At 33.1% G+C, this 17,476-nt stretch overlaps 1 protein-coding gene across 2 annotated transcripts in view; it reads right to left on the bottom strand.

The window, feature by feature from the left end:
• LOC129945514 (ubiquitin-like protein 3) overlaps positions 1–14,482 on the bottom strand; it is a 190,742-nt gene extending 176,260 nt beyond the window's left edge. Inside the window, exons 1-2 of one of the 2 annotated variants that reach the window (XM_056055302.1) lie at positions 14,329–14,482; positions 12,199–13,101 (exon numbers count right to left, since the gene is read on the bottom strand). In XM_056055302.1, the coding sequence (XP_055911277.1) occupies positions 12,199–12,414 (216 nt within the window). In that variant the 5' untranslated portion in view covers positions 12,415–13,101; positions 14,329–14,482. Of the gene's footprint in view, positions 1–12,198 lie in introns of both variants that reach the window. The other variant, XM_056055301.1, reaches the window with a different exon arrangement.
• Between the last annotated feature and the right edge of the window lie 2,994 nt (positions 14,483–17,476).

Raw genomic sequence — 17,476 nt, 5'->3', positions numbered from 1 at the left:
ATCAACCGAAGAAATTTCTCATAGTATGCTGCTGCTGCTGCGTTCCTTTATTCGATCCATATCCATTTGTTTATGCACTTCTAGGAGCTGTGTGACTATGGCTATGACTACGACTGTGACTATGACTATGACTGTGACTATGACCACCGGGAATATCTAAACAGATATATTTAATTTCGTGGAAAAATGCAGAAGCATTCTCTTCCATCTCTCGATTCTCGATTTGACGTTTGTTGTTGCGTTCCCACTTTACCACAGTAGTACTTAGTAGTAGAGACTCAGCCTTAGCATCACCCACTTTGTAGAATAAATGAAATTTGAATAATTTCCTTAAGCGACCGAAGGGAGAGGGGGTGGGTGGCGAGGGTGTAGGAGACAACGCAGCAATAGAGCAGCAGAGGAGGTAGAATAATGAATTGGGTTGCATATAGACTACAAACGAACTATACAATTTATATAGACAGATGTGACACTGCCATTTGCTGTCAGTCACGTTTGGTAATAACGAGCAATGAAGTAGTAATAAATTTCGTTGCTGCCAAATTGAATTTTAAAACACACTAAATATTATCATTGTTTCTTAAATACTAACGACCAGGACCTGAAACACTCACATAGTAGACTGTGAAAGTTTAACTAGTGTCAACATTAAGTGTGAACACTACAAATCTGTCAAAAAAAAAGATGAGTGTCAATTAAATCAAAAGTTGTAAAATATCTTTTTTTACTTTTTTTTGCTCTAGACTCGACAGTGTAGAAAACACTAAATTGTTAACATTTTGTTTATGTTGCTTCACAAAATTTTAAATTAAATTATCGCATTGATAATTGACAATTGACCTTAAAAATATTAAGTTCTGTCACTTTTGTCTAATTTGTATATGGCTAAGGGTTGATTTGTATGTATGCTTGTTGATGTTGATGATGATTGGTGAATGTTATGTCAGTTCAGTACAAACGCGTGTGGCAAATACATATAGAAGTTTTGTTATATGCATGCTCTTGCTTTACTTCACTCTAGTGTTGCTCATGGTGTACTACCACTTTATACCATGGGGAATGTTAATTGTTTGCCTTTATGCAAACATTTTATGATTGCATGAGTTGAGTAGAATATTATTGAAGTGTGTTTGCTTATTTGTCAAACACGATTTTCGACGTTTAATGACATCATAAAATTAGTCATTGTAGTTATGCATTTTGTGGTGTTAATTTATTTGTTATCACATAGAAATGTAGAAATTATGCGTAAAAAGAAAATATTATACATAACGAAAATAATTTAAAGGGTGTGTTTTAGGTGAATGAGAAGTTACGATACTTTGACAGTTGAAAATTTCAAAAGTTAAAAAAAAATCTGGTAAATCTTCTATTTTATGGCATCATGGTAAATTATGTTTGAATATAGGAAATTTATACACAAGAATCAAAAATTAATTTATAGGGTGTTTTTTTGGTGATCTGAGAGTTTTCGATAGTTTGACAGTTAAATACGTCAAAATGATTTGACTTTTCTGTTAAGAAGCGATTGGCAATTCAGCATGAATAGTTTTCAAATTATGAAAAGATGAATTTAAAAGAAATAATAAATTTGTTGAATGAGAAGTTACGATAAATTGACAGTTGAAAATTTTAAAAATAAAAAAAAAATCTGGTAGCGATGTTCATAGAGCACTTCTTCTATTTTATGGTATCCGGTTAAGCTTTTTAATAAATAACACTGTATAAATGTGTAAATTATGTTTGAAAAGGGTTATACACAAGAAACAATAAAATATTGAATAGGGTGTTTTTTTGGTGATCTGAGAGTTGTCTATAGTTTGACAGTTAAATACGTCAAACTTATTTGACTTTTCTGTTAAGAAACGATTGGCAATTCGGCATGAATAGTTTTCAAATTATGAAAACTTGAATTTAAAAGAAATAATAAATCTGTTGAATGAGAAGTTACGATAGATTGACAGTTGAAAATTTTAAAAGTTAAAAAGAAATCTGGTAGCGATGTTCAAAGAGTATTTCTTCTATTTTATGGTATCCGGTTAAGCTTTTTAATCAATAAAACTGTTAAATGTGTAAATTATGTGTGAAAAGGGAATTTATACACAAGAAACAAAAGTTAATTTATATGGTGTTTTTTTTTTTGGTCATTTAAATGTTTATGATAGTTTGACAGTTAAATATGGCAAACTAATTTGACTTTTCTGTTAAGTAGTGATTGTCAATTCATCATGAAAAGTTTTCAAATTATGTAAACTTGAATTTAAAGGAAATAATAAATCTGTTGAATGAGAAGTTACGACAGTTTGACAGGTGAACATTTCAAAAGTTCAAACAAAAAACCGGGAGCGATGTTTATATAGTACTTTTCTTATTTCACGGTATCCGGTTAAACTTTCATCAATAACACTGGAAAAATGTGTAAATTATGTGGGAATTTATACACAAGAAACCAAAATTAATGTATAGGGTGTTTTTTTTTTTGGTGATCTGAGAGTTTTCGATACTTTGACAGTTAAATATTATGTCAAACTGATTTGACTTGGCGATTGGCAATTCAGCATGAATAGTTATCAAATTATGAAAACTTAAATTTGAAAGAAATAATAAATCTGTTCGAGAAGTTTAAAGGACACTTTGCCTCATTTCGGGTTAAATGGGTTTGTCAATAAGTAAAATTATAAAGAATGGATCTGTACGTCAGTAACGAATAACTAGTTCATTAAGTGTCAAATAAATAAAGTAAGTGAAAGAGCGCATAAGGAAAGCGTATGCCAATACGAGAGCAAACTATAGATCGGTATATCAACAATTTGTTTCCTCCCTCCAGTTATTCTTCTGGGCTCGTTCCGAATAGTTGGAAAACAACATTTGCTTAGTCAATACTGAAATAAATAACAAATCTTCTACTCCCTAAAAATATCGACCAAGGTCATGGGAACGCTGATTACTTAACGACTTAAGAAATATCTTAGGGAATGAAAGCTTAATGACCTGTAGTACGGCTTTCGTGGCAATAGGTCCACTGCTGATCTCATGGCTCATCTCATCCAAAAGTCGAACCACGTCAAGTCTATGGCCTATGCCAACAAGTCAGCGACGATTAATGAACTTCGTACGAATATCTAACGGTTAATTGTAGCAGTATCGGCCGATTTATGCTGAAAAACCGTTGAAAATTGAGTTCAGCTTCTGGACTTCTACAAGCGGTCATGCAAAAAATTGAGTTCCATATATAATGGCATCGAACGTTTGTATTGGACTTGATAATTCAAAGGTTTATGATACTGTAAAGTCTTGTGGAATCTTGCTCTTTAATTAATTCTTTAGAAATCAACGAATCACATCTCCGATTTATTGGAAATTTTCCATACAAGTTCAATTGAAAGGATTTAAATCTAAAAACTCCGTTTCATCTTCCTTTCTTTTTACAAATTAGCTCCTATCTGCAACTTCTAATCATTAGTTTTTCAAAAACCACAACTTTTGTTTTTTGAATGTTGATAAAAAGATTCCACGTGTTTCTGCACACCACTAGTTTGTTTATTTGATGATGTAGTGTGTAGGGATTTTCAGCTCTAGGTCATTAGCATACATAAGTACTTTGATTAGATTCCCCGCATATACAACACCTCCAGGTAGAATGGATGAAACATCATCTATAAACAAGGCAAATAAAAGAGGGCTCAAGATGCATCCTTGAGGAACACCTGAAGAAGTTGAAAACCACTCAGATATCTTCAATCCATCCCATACACCAGCTGAAGATGTGGAGAGAAAATTCATGTATGACAGTAGGAATTTTTTTGACATACCCTTGTTCGAGAGTTTGTAAAATAAAGCTTGTCTGTTAATAGTGTCAAAAGCTGCTTTAAAGTCGACAAAGCATACGTAAAGATTTCTGCTTTTTTCGAGATAATTTCTTACGATACTTGTCAATGCATAAATTTGATCAACAGTAGAAAAACCTTTACGAAAGGCAGTTTAGAAGGCGCTTAATTTGTGTGTGTTTTCGATCCTAACCTATTATAAAGTGTCGCGGTGAAAACTTTTCGAAGGGAATTTAAAGTGAAGATTCCTTATCATAAAATTCGGGGGAACATAACTCTTCTCATATAGTGAGTTGTAAAGGTCGAAGATATATTCTTTTGACTCTTTACTACTGTATTTGACAAATTCAACAGGAACTCCATCAATACCAGACGCTTTATTGCTTTTTAATTGTTGCAAAGTAAAATCAAGTTCCATTGGTGTTATAAGAGCATCGATTTCGTCAACTTCAGTATTTGGAAGAGCACAGCTGAAAGTGTGAAGATTCCCTTCGGCCGACAAAAGAGTTTTAAAATGAGCAGCTAGAGTTTCAGCTTCAAGAGTTTTCTTCGTATTTCTTTTCCCATCGGTTCAAAATTCTTTTAAATTATCGCTATGCGAAATTTATTTGCTAAGTCCTTGTAGTAAAGAGCTTTCTTCATTGTACATAGTGATTTGTTTGTTCGTAGATAGAGGTTTTTGAAAAGTAGCATATTTGAAGTTCTGAATAATTTTGGTATTTGAACGATTGCATTCGAATTCGTAGATAAATGTTTAATATCTATCATTAAGTGGTAGCAAAAATGAGTAAATAACTTCCATTATGCTTTTTTCCCTTTCATCCATTGTAGCATTCGAGTCTCGTTTAAGGAGATGTTAATTTAATTGATATTGATACTGTTCTATATTCCTGTCTTTCCACTTGTATTTTAGGACAAAATCAGACTTTAATTGTGGCTCGAATCGTTCGAAAGATACTCTTACTAATATTGGCATGTAAGCCGAGAAGATAGCGGGAAGCCCTGTAAAATTGTTAACTGAAACAAACCAATTTCCAGAGATTGCTGCGAAATCTATTACATGCTCTCCTTGACCACTAATAAAGGTTAACTCTCCATTTGCATCTCTTTTAGAAATCCAACTATCAAATGTTGAATTTCTTACCACGCTCTATCTTTCCCTGTTTTACATCGAGACTTTCATTGCGACCCTTTCATTTTCCTTCATTGATGCCATACGTCCGGATTTATTGGAAAAAGAGTGAAAATTGAAAATTTTAAATTATCTAATTTTTCCAACGTCTCTTGTTTTTATTTATAATTCAAAAAATCTTAAAAAAATAACTTATTCATATTTTATTTTCATAAGGAATATTTTAACCTGCACACAAATACCGAGAATCTTAAAGTTTTCGGAAGAATTGAAAACAAAATAGATTTTAAAAGATAAAGTCTTATAAAGAAAAAGAACTTTTATAAAAGATTAAATTAAATTACGTTCGTATTCGTAGAGCTTTTTAGTTAATTTTTAAGTATTTTCTTCAAGGTCTCCGAGAAAATGTTAGAAGGACTTAACATTTTTAGTATTTTATTTGTCTTTTTTTGAGGACAAATGTAGTTAAACTTTTACTTTATAGCTCTAACTATAATGACCCAATTAAAAACAGAAAAAAAAATAAAACAATCTACCCTCATAAGGAATTCGTAAGCAAAGCAAAGCTCTACAGTATTTACCATTCATTCAATTTGGTTGATATCGTTTATAGACTATGCTCAATCAACAATCAAAATATGTCAACTGAAAACCCATTAAGAGTCTTCTCTCAATAAAAACTTTTAAAAAAGCCAGGAATGCAATGAGAAATACACAACCAAACTACCAACAACAACAAAACAGGATATCTCTAATAATCCTTCCAGAATCACAACTCGCATTCATTGACTTTGCTAGACGGTTACTCTTCTTTTTTTTATTAACAACTTTAGATCACTCTTCGCATTTTTATCTCAACCGAAGGGCAAATTTAATTGTCCTGACCAACACTATCATCATCCACAGACAAGTCTCTTCTCTGGTTGCTTGCAACATAGAAATTCCAATTCATCATCATCATCATTTTGTGCTCTTCTCCTGCTGCATTAGGTTATCATTAGAATTGAAATCAAACAAAGCAGAAGAAAACGTAAAGTGACTTCTTTCCAAGCGCCGGACGCCGCAGTCTCCGCCGTTGCCGCCGCCACCGATACCATCGTTCGTCGTCTTCATTTCATTCTTATAGTCGTTTTGGGGAGTTGTTGTTGCTGTTTGGTGGTACTGCGTCGTTGCTATCTTCTAGCTTATTCGGAACAGCGAACAGAACAGCAACGAAACCAACAACCGGCCAGGTAAAATAAGAAGGTATTTGCCATGCCAACCTGATGGTGATCTCAGGCTCCAATCATGCAGGCGGAAATCTTATCTTTGAATGTTAATAATTAAAAAGGGATGTGACCGGGAGAGGGTGCGCTGCGCGCTACACCATTCTACACAAAGTAGAACCAGTCCACACCACAATCATCACCAGCACGGAACATGGAATATTGAGCTGGAGCTAAAGTGACGACGACGGACAACAACAACTACGACGACGACGACGACGGAAGGCAGCATCAACAAACAAGAAAGAAAAATATCAAAAGGAATCATTTGAAACAGAAAAGGAATAAGAATAAGTGAATTGGTCAAGCAAAAAGCTGCAGTAGATAAAAAAGATTCCACACGTCAATCGTCTATGGCAAAGCCCTAAAGGTGGAGACACAAAACAAACGAATAAAATTGAGCTAAAAAATAAAAAAAGAAATATAACAAGAAAATCGTCGCTGGTCTGGTCGGCCGGGGTTCATTCGACAGGATAGGTAGCGGCTGATTCTTTCTCTTGCTCACAGCCAGAGGAACGAACTCAATCGGAAATCATAAAAAAAATATATATGTAGGTACCTACTATATGCAAACATAAAAGGGATTATGATTTTGATTTTTTCTAGATTATTCCTCGTAACGTTGAAAAGGAGCTAACGCAGACAGAAAACAACAACAATGATTTAAAATAAATGGACGCACCTTTATTAGCAAAAACTATCTCAACAAATTTTAGGATATGAGTCATAAACCTGCTTTCGTTTTCTTCAAAGAATGGCGCGTCGTTGTCGGCGACAAGAGTTTATCATCGCTATTTAATTTGAAAGGAACCATTTTCAATAATTGGGGTTCTATTTGTTCAATTATCTAATTCGAAGTCAATATTTGAAGACAAGTGACATTAAGGAAAACTGTTTTTAATGGTCTTTTGTAGTTTTAAATTGCTCTAAAGAGATTCAAAGCATTTAAGAACAAACATTCAAGCAAATCTAAGAAAAGCCACCACAGCACTTGCTTATCACGACTTACAAGAAATGAATATCTGCATTTGCAAACAAAAAAAAGACAGTAGAGCGGTGACATTTCTTTAATTAAATTTGATCCTTAATTGCAAAGTTCTCAAGCACAACTGCAATTTCCCTATTTGCACTACATGAACCATTAACATTGCACACACAAACTATAACAACAACGCAAAACAAAACAACACGGTAGCCGCCAGAAGGCAATGACAGGCTTCCTGTTACCCAAACCCGAACCCAAACTGCAACTGCAAAACTGCATCCTCTAAAACGAGTAAAATCTTTGACACTCAAACACAATCCACTAGCATTCCATTCCGACCTCTTTCCTGTGTTTTGTGCCGACGACGACGACAATGACGACGACTAGGTTAGGTTAGTTATTCTTTGAAAGAACAAAAAAGAAACACGGCGGCGGCGGTATGCAGTGGCGGGCGGTAAGCAACGAGGACAAAGTCAAATTTTTTTAGTTTCTCACAATATTATTTGTATGCCAAGAAATGCAAAAACACACACAAATTGTATTATTGTATAGTATCCAGGTCAAGTTGGCATATTTGCATCTGCGATTGTAAGACCAGACATACTCGCACTTACAGTAGAAGACGATTGAAAAACAAAAATAATCAAAAACCAATTACGCTCTTCAAATATGCTAAAACTATACAAAAAACAAACATGACTTGAAGGTGCAAAAGATGAGTATGTGAAATTTAAAAAGTGTCAAAGCAAAGATTTTTTTGTTAACAACTTTCCGCCGAATTACAAATTGAATTCCCTTTTTAAATAATTCACACTTCCAGAAATTTTCACCCTTGAGTTTAATTTCGGACGTATAGAGATTGTTTTTTTTTTAGTACAGTACTCTTTAAGTGTGTCCTGATGTAAGTTTAAATCAGGTTAATTAGCTTTTCTTAAGAAACGTCCTTTGATGGCTTCTATCCGACTGTACGATATTTTGCAGTATCTTAGTAAGTATTTAAAAACATTTTGGGTTTAAATTTTCAAGTCTCCAAAATAGATCCATAATGTCAATTTTATTTTATTTATTATGATGCACGTTATGGGTACAGATTTATAGTAAACAAAAAACAATTGAATATCCTTTATGGCTGAAACACAAACACGCTTCAGCTTAGGCTTCATCTGAGTTACGTTGGGTTTGCTTTGAGGTTGCTTTAAATGACACTTCTACCAATATGACATTGCTAAAATGGAACTTCTGTCATTAGCAGCTGTTATTTTTCTCAAAAGAAAAAAACTACGAGTTTTGAAATCGAAAAAATTAAACTTATATTGGAAGTAGCTTACACAGACTGTTGGATGCTGCCGCCACGAATAGCTTAGAACGCTACCCGATGTCGTCTTTCGTTGAATATTGTATGTATGTAATTGAATTATATGTACTTATGTATATGTGTTATAAAGATAATTAATAAACTGAAGGTGACAAAAAGGCACGAATAAAAGAATTATTACTCCTATTCATTTCATTTACATATATTCATTTTTTCTATTTAGAATTGTAATTCAAAATTAACTTACTTTTCAATTTTAATTTAAAACATTTTGGTCCTTCGAGTCAGATATGAACCAGCGACCTATGGAATAATAACCAATGAAAATCCCTCCAAAAGCAAATGTATTTTGTTTGTTGACTTTTTACATCTGTTGAGCTGTCAGACAAAGCAAATGTTCAGCAAATTTGAACTAGAGCTTCCGTTTGAAGTAACATTACGTAACATTACGTTATTTTCTTACGATTGTCAAATGAATAGTGAGGTCGAAGCTTCATTGTGATAGCATGCATTGAATTCCTATGGCTGAACTCGTTAACGTTTGGCTGAATCACAAACACGCTTCAGCTCCGGCTTCGTCTGCGTTACGGTGGGCCTGCTTTGAATGACATTTCTACTATTTCATCCCTCCAAAGAGCAAATATTTTGTTTGTTGACATTTTTTTACAGCTGTTTGGAGTCACACTACGTTACATTACGTTCTTTTCCTTACGATTGTCAAACGAAACGTTAGGTCGCAGCTCCATTGTGATAGCATGGATTGAATTCCTATAGCTGAACTCGTAAACGTCAGGTGAAGCGTATTTGTGATTCAGCCATATATCATCTTTATTTTCCGCATCCCAATATTTAAAAATAAATAAATAAATTGGTTGGCGCAACAGTCCTTTGAGAACTAGGGCCTAGTGACTTACAAATATCAACCATTCCTGTGTGCGAGTAATGTTGTCACGAATGGAAATGTTGTCCCAATATTTACTATAACTAATAATATAAGCTAAATATATTTACCAATACCTCGCAAGTCAATAGAATTTGTACAAAGTAAAAGTTTTAGTCTAAGTGCTAATGAGAACGATTTGTTTAGTTTATTATATTATTTTTATAAAAATAATTATTATTTAATAAAGATATTAATTATATATTGTGGACGGTTACTTTAATCACGTGTGGTAGCTAAATATATATATAAGTGATAAAATTATATTAATTGTACTCTAATTTGTTATTTAAAGAAGTCACGAACTTTTTGTGTATAGAAAATTATCCGGACAATTTTTTTCCTCCATAGTTTCAACAAATAAACTATGATATTAAGGTACCTAAGTTCAGTGTTGGACAAAACAATTTTTGGTAACAAAGCCCTTGTTTTTAATCACATCTGCACACCTTCGAAGTATCAAGTCAATTAAATTGCTTATAATGCGTTTTGCAATACTTTCCCAAGCCAATTTAATTTAATGAAATTACAATTCTTCGATCTACAATTTCCCATTTGTTTTCTATGGTTCCGTGCTGGTTATTATAACAAGTCAAATCGGTTTTCTTGAAACAATGTCTTAACCGTATTGGATGGGTCGTTGCCCTGCTGAAATATCCATTTCAGAGGCAACTGATCCTCATCGTGTGGCAGCATTATATTTTGTAAGATGTCACCGTACATAAAACGATCCATTTTGTTGGTGAATCGGTCCTAGTCCATGCCCTGAAAAACATCCTCACATCGTAACTTGGATTTATTGACTCTTTGGCCATCGGAACCTTGGAAATTGAAATTCGACTCGTCCGAAAAGAGTACGTTCCTTTATTTTCTAACGGTCCAGTTGATGTGATCTGATCATGAGGAAATTTAAAAAAAAGGCTTTTTCACAGCTTTAAAAGATTTTAGTCCAGTATCAACAGATCGTCTCTGAACTGTTCTCGCGCTTACGTTCAGTTCGAGTTGGATTTTTAAATTGTGGTTTTTTATAGCAGAATTCTGTCATTTTGTTGTATTTCTTGGTCTGCCACATCGATAAATCGTTTGGGATGATTTTTTGGATTTATAAAATTTTATTAATGGACAAATCACTGATTTTGGAATGGAATATTTTTCCGATATTTTAATTTTACTCATTCATTATTAGAGAATATGAATTCTCTAATAATTTTTTCATTTATTTTGTTAGAGTATTTTTTTCCATCCATTTTACAAAAATTTGCTAAGAACACTTATTCGCTTGCCCGTGAACTAAATAACACCTAATAAATAGAATGAACTGCACTCGTTTGCCAACACCTTTTATATGAGCAATGGATTTTGTAGTTAACTAACTCGTTTCTATTAATAAAAAAAAGAGATAGAATGAGAGATAGCGATAAAAAGTTGCTTACTTATGTCATACACCTACATTTCAAAATAATTTCTTACATTTCCGCGTGAAAGCAACAAAAAACCTCTAAACTATTGTGTTTGGCTGTTAAATATGACATATTGGAACCTTGGAAAGCTTAAATATGTAGAGAGTTGACCAAATTAAATAGTTTTACTATATGTACTTTGCTCAACAAGAGCGTTCTTAAATAATTTAAAAACTAAAGCTGTCACCTTAACCCTTGAAATTAGTACATTTAAGGTTAAGATTCACATTATGTTTTTAAAATTGTGTTAGATTCCTTAACAGAGCGTGACCACTCACCCCCCCCCCCCTGATTAAAAGTCTGGATCCACTTGATCCCTTTCACCTATAGCCTAGGTTTGTTTCCTTTGGTCCAAAAGTGGACTTTTTATGATGTATCAAGTGCATAGGTAAAATTAAAGCTTTCCATACAAATCCAACTATCTCGGAATTAAATTTTTTTGATGGAATGCCTAAATTTCCCGTAAAAAAAAATTTTAAACAGAAGGGTTATCGCAAAAACATAATTTGCAATAATTTAACGATATTTCCTCGCACTAATATTTTATTTTAAAACCTATTCTATTGGGTTTTTCACCTAACTCAACCAACAAATCAAAAGAATACGCGTCCTTCGGTAAACGAAAGCCATCCAGAAATCTTCAAACGTTCCTCAAACTTGTTCTCATTTTGGAATGTTCTCTGATAAAACTTCAAAATTTATGAACAATTTCTACAAACTTTGTATAAAAGAAACGTAACAAAGAAAACCTTATTCACAATTAACCACGTCAATAAATTATGAAATGTAATTTGAAATTAAAAGTCTAATCCAGAAAGGAAGCTTTACCATTTCAATAATCACTTTATTGATAATACACAGTCCATCAAAATCATATTCGAAAAGTAGAAAAAAAAATTCCCTATTTATTTCATCATCCCATAAGCTTTGAAGATCATCATCCTTCAACAAAAACAAAACATTTAGTCACAAAAAGCAACAAACTTAATTCATATACAGGTACCCTGCCTACAAAAAATAAATATTCGTAAATTTAACATTTAGTTAATTTTTCTTTGTAGGTATAATAAATAAATAAATATTTAACAATATTCTAATACTTTGTGTCATAGAACTTATTTTTGATTACATGCTTGAGCTTATATCGCAGGAATTGGACAAGTTTTGTTTGCCCTATTGTTATACATAATATCTTCTCTTTTAGATCTCTTCCATTTCATATGGTTTGTTTTATTTTATATATTCATATAGGTATATATATTTAAGGTACCTACCTTATCAGCTGGAATAGTCCGAGACATCTTCGGTGTGACTGTTGTTTTCTTAATGCTGTTTGGGGTCGAATGGGTGGTTGAGGAGGAAGTTGTTGTTGTTGTTGTCACACCTCCACAACCCCCAGTTGTTATAATAGATGTTGCAGCAATTACAGTTGTCGGATGCAAGGGGGGCGGGGTTGTTGGTGAAGGTGTTTCAACTGACGTCGAAGACATGTTTTATAATTAATATTTATTAGAATAAGAATTAGAAGAAATTTCTTTCGTTGCGTAGGTAGGGGGTGTAAGGTATGTATTTTTCTTTATGTTTTCAATCAAAACAACGAAGGTCGTCAATTATAGGTTGGTAGTTGGTATAATTGAAGATGAAAGCAGCTTTTTAATATGGAAAAATAATAAATATTTTTCTTCTTTCGTTGCTTTATTTATCCTTTTATTTATTATTATAATTCTTCTTTTGCTATAGGTACTATGGCTCTACCTCCTAGTCCTGCAACTTTTTTGCTGTTGTTATTCTAGCAGCAGCCACTTGTGCTTGGGGGCGAACAAGCAAAGCAAAGATAAAACCACCAAGTTGAGTAGAGGAGGATTTTTCGTCGCCCCCTTTTCGCTTCAACTTCCACTACAAAAAATATTGATTTGCAAAAAGAAACAAAAAATACTTCTTTTGCGAATTCAATTCGTTTCACAACAAAAACAAAACATTAAATGGAGGTTATTGGAGAATGAAAAATAAATTCACTGTTCGCAATCACAATCAAAATCGAATGGAATAAAAATCATAAAATGAAAAATAAACACTTAGAAACTTCTTCAATCAATTTTTATTGCACATCATTTTTATCTGGAAGCCTAATTATTTTTATATTGTGTAACCCTTAACACTGGGTACTGAATCTGAATCTGAAAATCAATTAAAGGGAAATAAGATAAATAAAAAAACACACACAAAGGGCTGCGGAGATACGGCGGCGCCCGCTTGATACTGAAACTGATGCTCTGAAGCTGATGCACGTTTCCTTTTTCTTTTTTTTAACGATTTTTCATTGATTTTCATGTAAACATCACAAATAGAAAAAAGAAAATAATTTACAACGACGACACGACGGAACAAGAACAAGAACGAAAACAGCCAAGACCTGGAGGAATAGAAAGGCAAAGGAATAACATGAAAAAAGGTGTAGGTGCTTCGTTCGCGCACAAGATACAAGACAAAAGACAACAACAAAACGCGTATCGGGTTCGGGTCGCCCGTCGTAGTCGAGGAGCACACAAAATCACAGCACCAGATTCAGATATTCACAATTATTTCAGATTCGACTTCGACTTCGACGAATTCGAATGAAAATGAATGACAATGACAACAAAGACGCAAGACGGTTGAGCGGCCGCGGCGACTGGTATGAAAATTCTTCTTCGTTAATTTTCCAATTGCATGTTGTGTCGTGTCGATAACGATTTTTTATTTGTTGTTGTTTTTCCTGTTTTGTTATTACTTTTTATCTAATAATTTCTTGCACTTTGGGATAATCCTTTATTTTCAGTGATTTTTTTCTCACTCCCACTTTTGATGGTCGATGGTTGGTTTGGTAGTTGTAGTTGGTGTTGGTGAGTTGTTGGTAAAAGGAAAGCAAAAGACAGGTTGTTTGTGTATCTTGTTTGTTTGTTGGATTTTGTTTCTTTTCGTTCTCCGTACTCCGTCTCGGTTTCCTTTAACGTTCCGTACGTATCGTCCGTGAGCAGAAAACAAGAAGCAAGAAGAGGACGAATTTATTGAAAAATCTTAGACGAAAAGGAAAAAATGTCTATTTATTTTGGGAGAAGAGAAATTTTCAAGGCGGAATGAATGAAACAACACTATTGTATCGGAACTCGCGAACTCGCTGCGATAGACCGAGATGTACCGATATGTTGCTGTGTGTGATGGTGGATTTTCCTTGGGATTTTTTCCCACTTGGCGACGATTGATTTTCTTTTTTTACTTTTTTTAAATTTCGTTAAATTTTCTATTTTTTCATTTAATTTAAGATATTTTCGTTTGGAAAAATTATATTTATCCTCGTCATTGATTTAACAGGTTTTTGTTTTTAATTTTTGTTTCACGTTGTTGCTTTGTATTTATTTATTTACCGAATTTTGAAAAGTGTCGTCGTTGTGCAGAGTCGGATCGTCCGTCACTCGCCACTCTACGCCACACAAATGTCAACTCAACTTTTTTCTCGAAACCAACTGACTTGACTGGTTTTTGGTTTTGCTTTTGCTGTTGGTTTGATTTTTGTTTGTATTGTGAGTAAGGTGGTGAGTGGAAGATGAGTGGTTGAGTGCAGTGCAAACATAGCATTAGCAAAGTGCAGTGCAGCAAAATAAGAAGAGAAAGAATCTATGTTTGAATTGTTTTTGTATTGCTTTGCTGTTTTGTCTTGTTTGTTTTGTTGGTGGTTTATTTGTTGGGTTTGATGCTAAAGTGAGAAAGGTATATGTTGCTTTTGAATTGGTTTGTCTCAGTTTTTCTTATAAGAAATTTATAGAAAGTAGTCAGCCATCTTTATTTGGATAAAATGTTTCGTTTAGTGTGTAGGTGGCATTGCCAGGTGTTGTCATGTTTAGCATGGATAATAAGTAGATAAACTACGAGTTCGGATAGCGAAGCGAATCCAAGGTGATTCAAGCCAAAGTGAAACTTTCGGTGTAGATGACATTTTAACTAAATTTTTCTTACTGAACTTTGAAGTAAAATATAAATTTACTTCTGGGGTTTTCCATTGCTATTTACATATTTTTGTGAAAAATTCAATGATGGTGCATAAAATACGAATATTTACCCGAACGACATTTTTTGAACTTCTATATAAACTTGACATAAAGTAATAAAACAAATTTGATGCTTTTCTGTATGAGTTTTCATTACCAGCAAATCTATTATAAACTTGCAATCATTCTTATGCTTGGGTTATTTGTATTATAAATGTTTCCGATAGAAATGCTTAACATAAGGTTTGGGCACTTATGTATATCTTTTCTTTGGCCACTTTCACCTTAAAATGTCTTGAACTTTTATTGACAGTTTCTCTAGAAAGTTTGCAATCTTCTCGAAACAACAAACAAAAATAATTTATTAAAAAAAATAGTGTTATTAAGGTAGGTTATTTCCTTTCTCGGAATATTTACTTACAGCATTTCTTACGAAGTCTGGAATCCGATTTTGTTGTCCATTTGAAATTGATTAATTTTTAGGAGAACTTCTAAAGTTGAAGAATCTACCCATTCGTTTAAAATTGATTTCTTATTTTATTAAAATTGTTTGACAAATATTTTTTCAATAGAAAAGCAAAATGTATTTTAAACAAAAAAAACTTGTATCTGTTAAGTTGTAATCTGAAAATTCTATTCCATGGGTACAAAGAGGGGTAGTTAATTAATTAATAAATAAGTACAAAAATACAGATTCCCAAATTTGATCTCAAATACAAAATAAATTAATGTTACTCGCCCCATGGATTGTAAAAATACGAACAATTTGTGTTTGACAGATCTAGATCAAAAATAAATTGATTTATTTTATCCATGGAAAACCCCACATGAGATTTGTTGTACGGAACTGTAGCTAATCTTTATAGCACTACGGTGAAAATTAAATAATCAGGAGTTATTGGAACTTGAATTACTGTGGAAACATTTTTAAAAAATTGTATAGTTCATATGGAAATCAGACGGAAAACAGCGTTTGGTTAAGTATTTCATATTCTTGATATGCGACTTAAAAATGAAACAATACTTGACAGTTTGTCTGGTTAGTAGCAACCACATGCAATTCGTTACTACCAAATTGTTATTACAAAATTGTCTTGTTTTAGAGAACAAAATGCAAATTTTATTATCTTAACATAAGTGTCAATTGGTTTCTTATAATTTAAATGTGTTTTTGTTTGAAATTGAATTTTTGAAATGTGTAAAATCACGTTTGTTCGTTCGTTGTTCGCTGTCATGTGCAAGGCCCTTTATATATAATATACTCAAAATTTCAATATCTGATCCACGTTTTCTAAATTTGGTCCGAAGTTTAATAATTTAAATTTACCGATTTATAGATTAACTGGGTCAACTGCTGCTTAAGTTTATAATGTAAATTCGACCACACTTATAAATCTTGAACTATTGTTTGGAACTTCAACTGATTTTCCAAAATTGGTGAATAACGGGTTTGCCTGAACATCAGTTGGATATCTGAAATCATTAAATAATTATTCAGTGCTGAAATTCAACGGTAGATCAAATTTTGTATATACGGTTCAATGTTCCCAGGGTCTTTGAATCTAAGGCCTTAAATAAATAAATTAGGTGGAGCAACAGTACATGAAGAACCAGGGCCTAGTGGCTTTCAACTCTCAACCATTCCTGTCTGCAAGTAGTGTTGACAGAGGTGGAAGGGACCTACAGTTTATATGCGGAGCGGCTAATTTGAGAAAGAACTTTTCATGACAAGAATTACTCTTGGAGTATTTATCAATTCCTCGCAAGAGGCAGATACGTAAAAAAAAGTAAGGTGGCACAGGCATGGATTGAACCCAAGGCCCCTTGCATGACAGTGCAACGCACTAACTGATCATATATAGAGAACGCAGTTAAAGCTAGTTCTGATTGAAAAAAGATAGTCAACCTGAGTTCAATAACATCGGCGTTTTGTTGGAAAATCTATCCATAGTATAGTAGGATTTTACACTAATAACAAAAACAATATCCGTAGTATGAATACTACCGATGAAAGGTAAAGTAGAATCTTACTACGGAAGGGTTTTTGACATTTATACGAGTCTCGAATGGATCTTATGTGATTTCATTCTCAAATGTTGGTACGATTGTATTGCATTTGTATCTCGGTGGCTGTGTTTGTTGAGTAATTGTGCATTTAGAATTATGTTTGTGTTTTCCATTGTGGAAAAAATCAATTTGTTACTGTTGATATTATTTAGTTTTGTTAATGAAAATGAACTAACTGGGCTTATTTTGCAAGAGAAAGCAATAGAAAAGATAATTAAGTTTCCACCAAAGATTTATCTCAATTTAGGCCAAATACATCTTTTTGGTGTTTCCACCGCACAAGAAGATTTAAAAATGATTAGGCTTGACAGCATTTTCTAAAATGGAAATAGTTTTTCGATGTTTTCTATGTGTGAAGTGCAAGTGATGTAGTTTGATTCATGTTAAATAATGAAGACCTGATTAGTTCAGCAATATATAAGAATACCTACTCCATGTCCATTTTTTTTTTGTAATTTGA

The sequence above is a fragment of the Eupeodes corollae genome, chromosome 2 (genome assembly GCF_945859685.1).
Source record: "Eupeodes corollae chromosome 2, idEupCoro1.1, whole genome shotgun sequence".
In the NCBI taxonomy this organism is placed as follows: Eukaryota; Metazoa; Arthropoda; class Insecta; order Diptera; family Syrphidae; genus Eupeodes; species Eupeodes corollae.
Note: the sequence above shows the minus strand (reverse complement) of the source record. Positions and strands in the feature narration are given on the sequence as shown.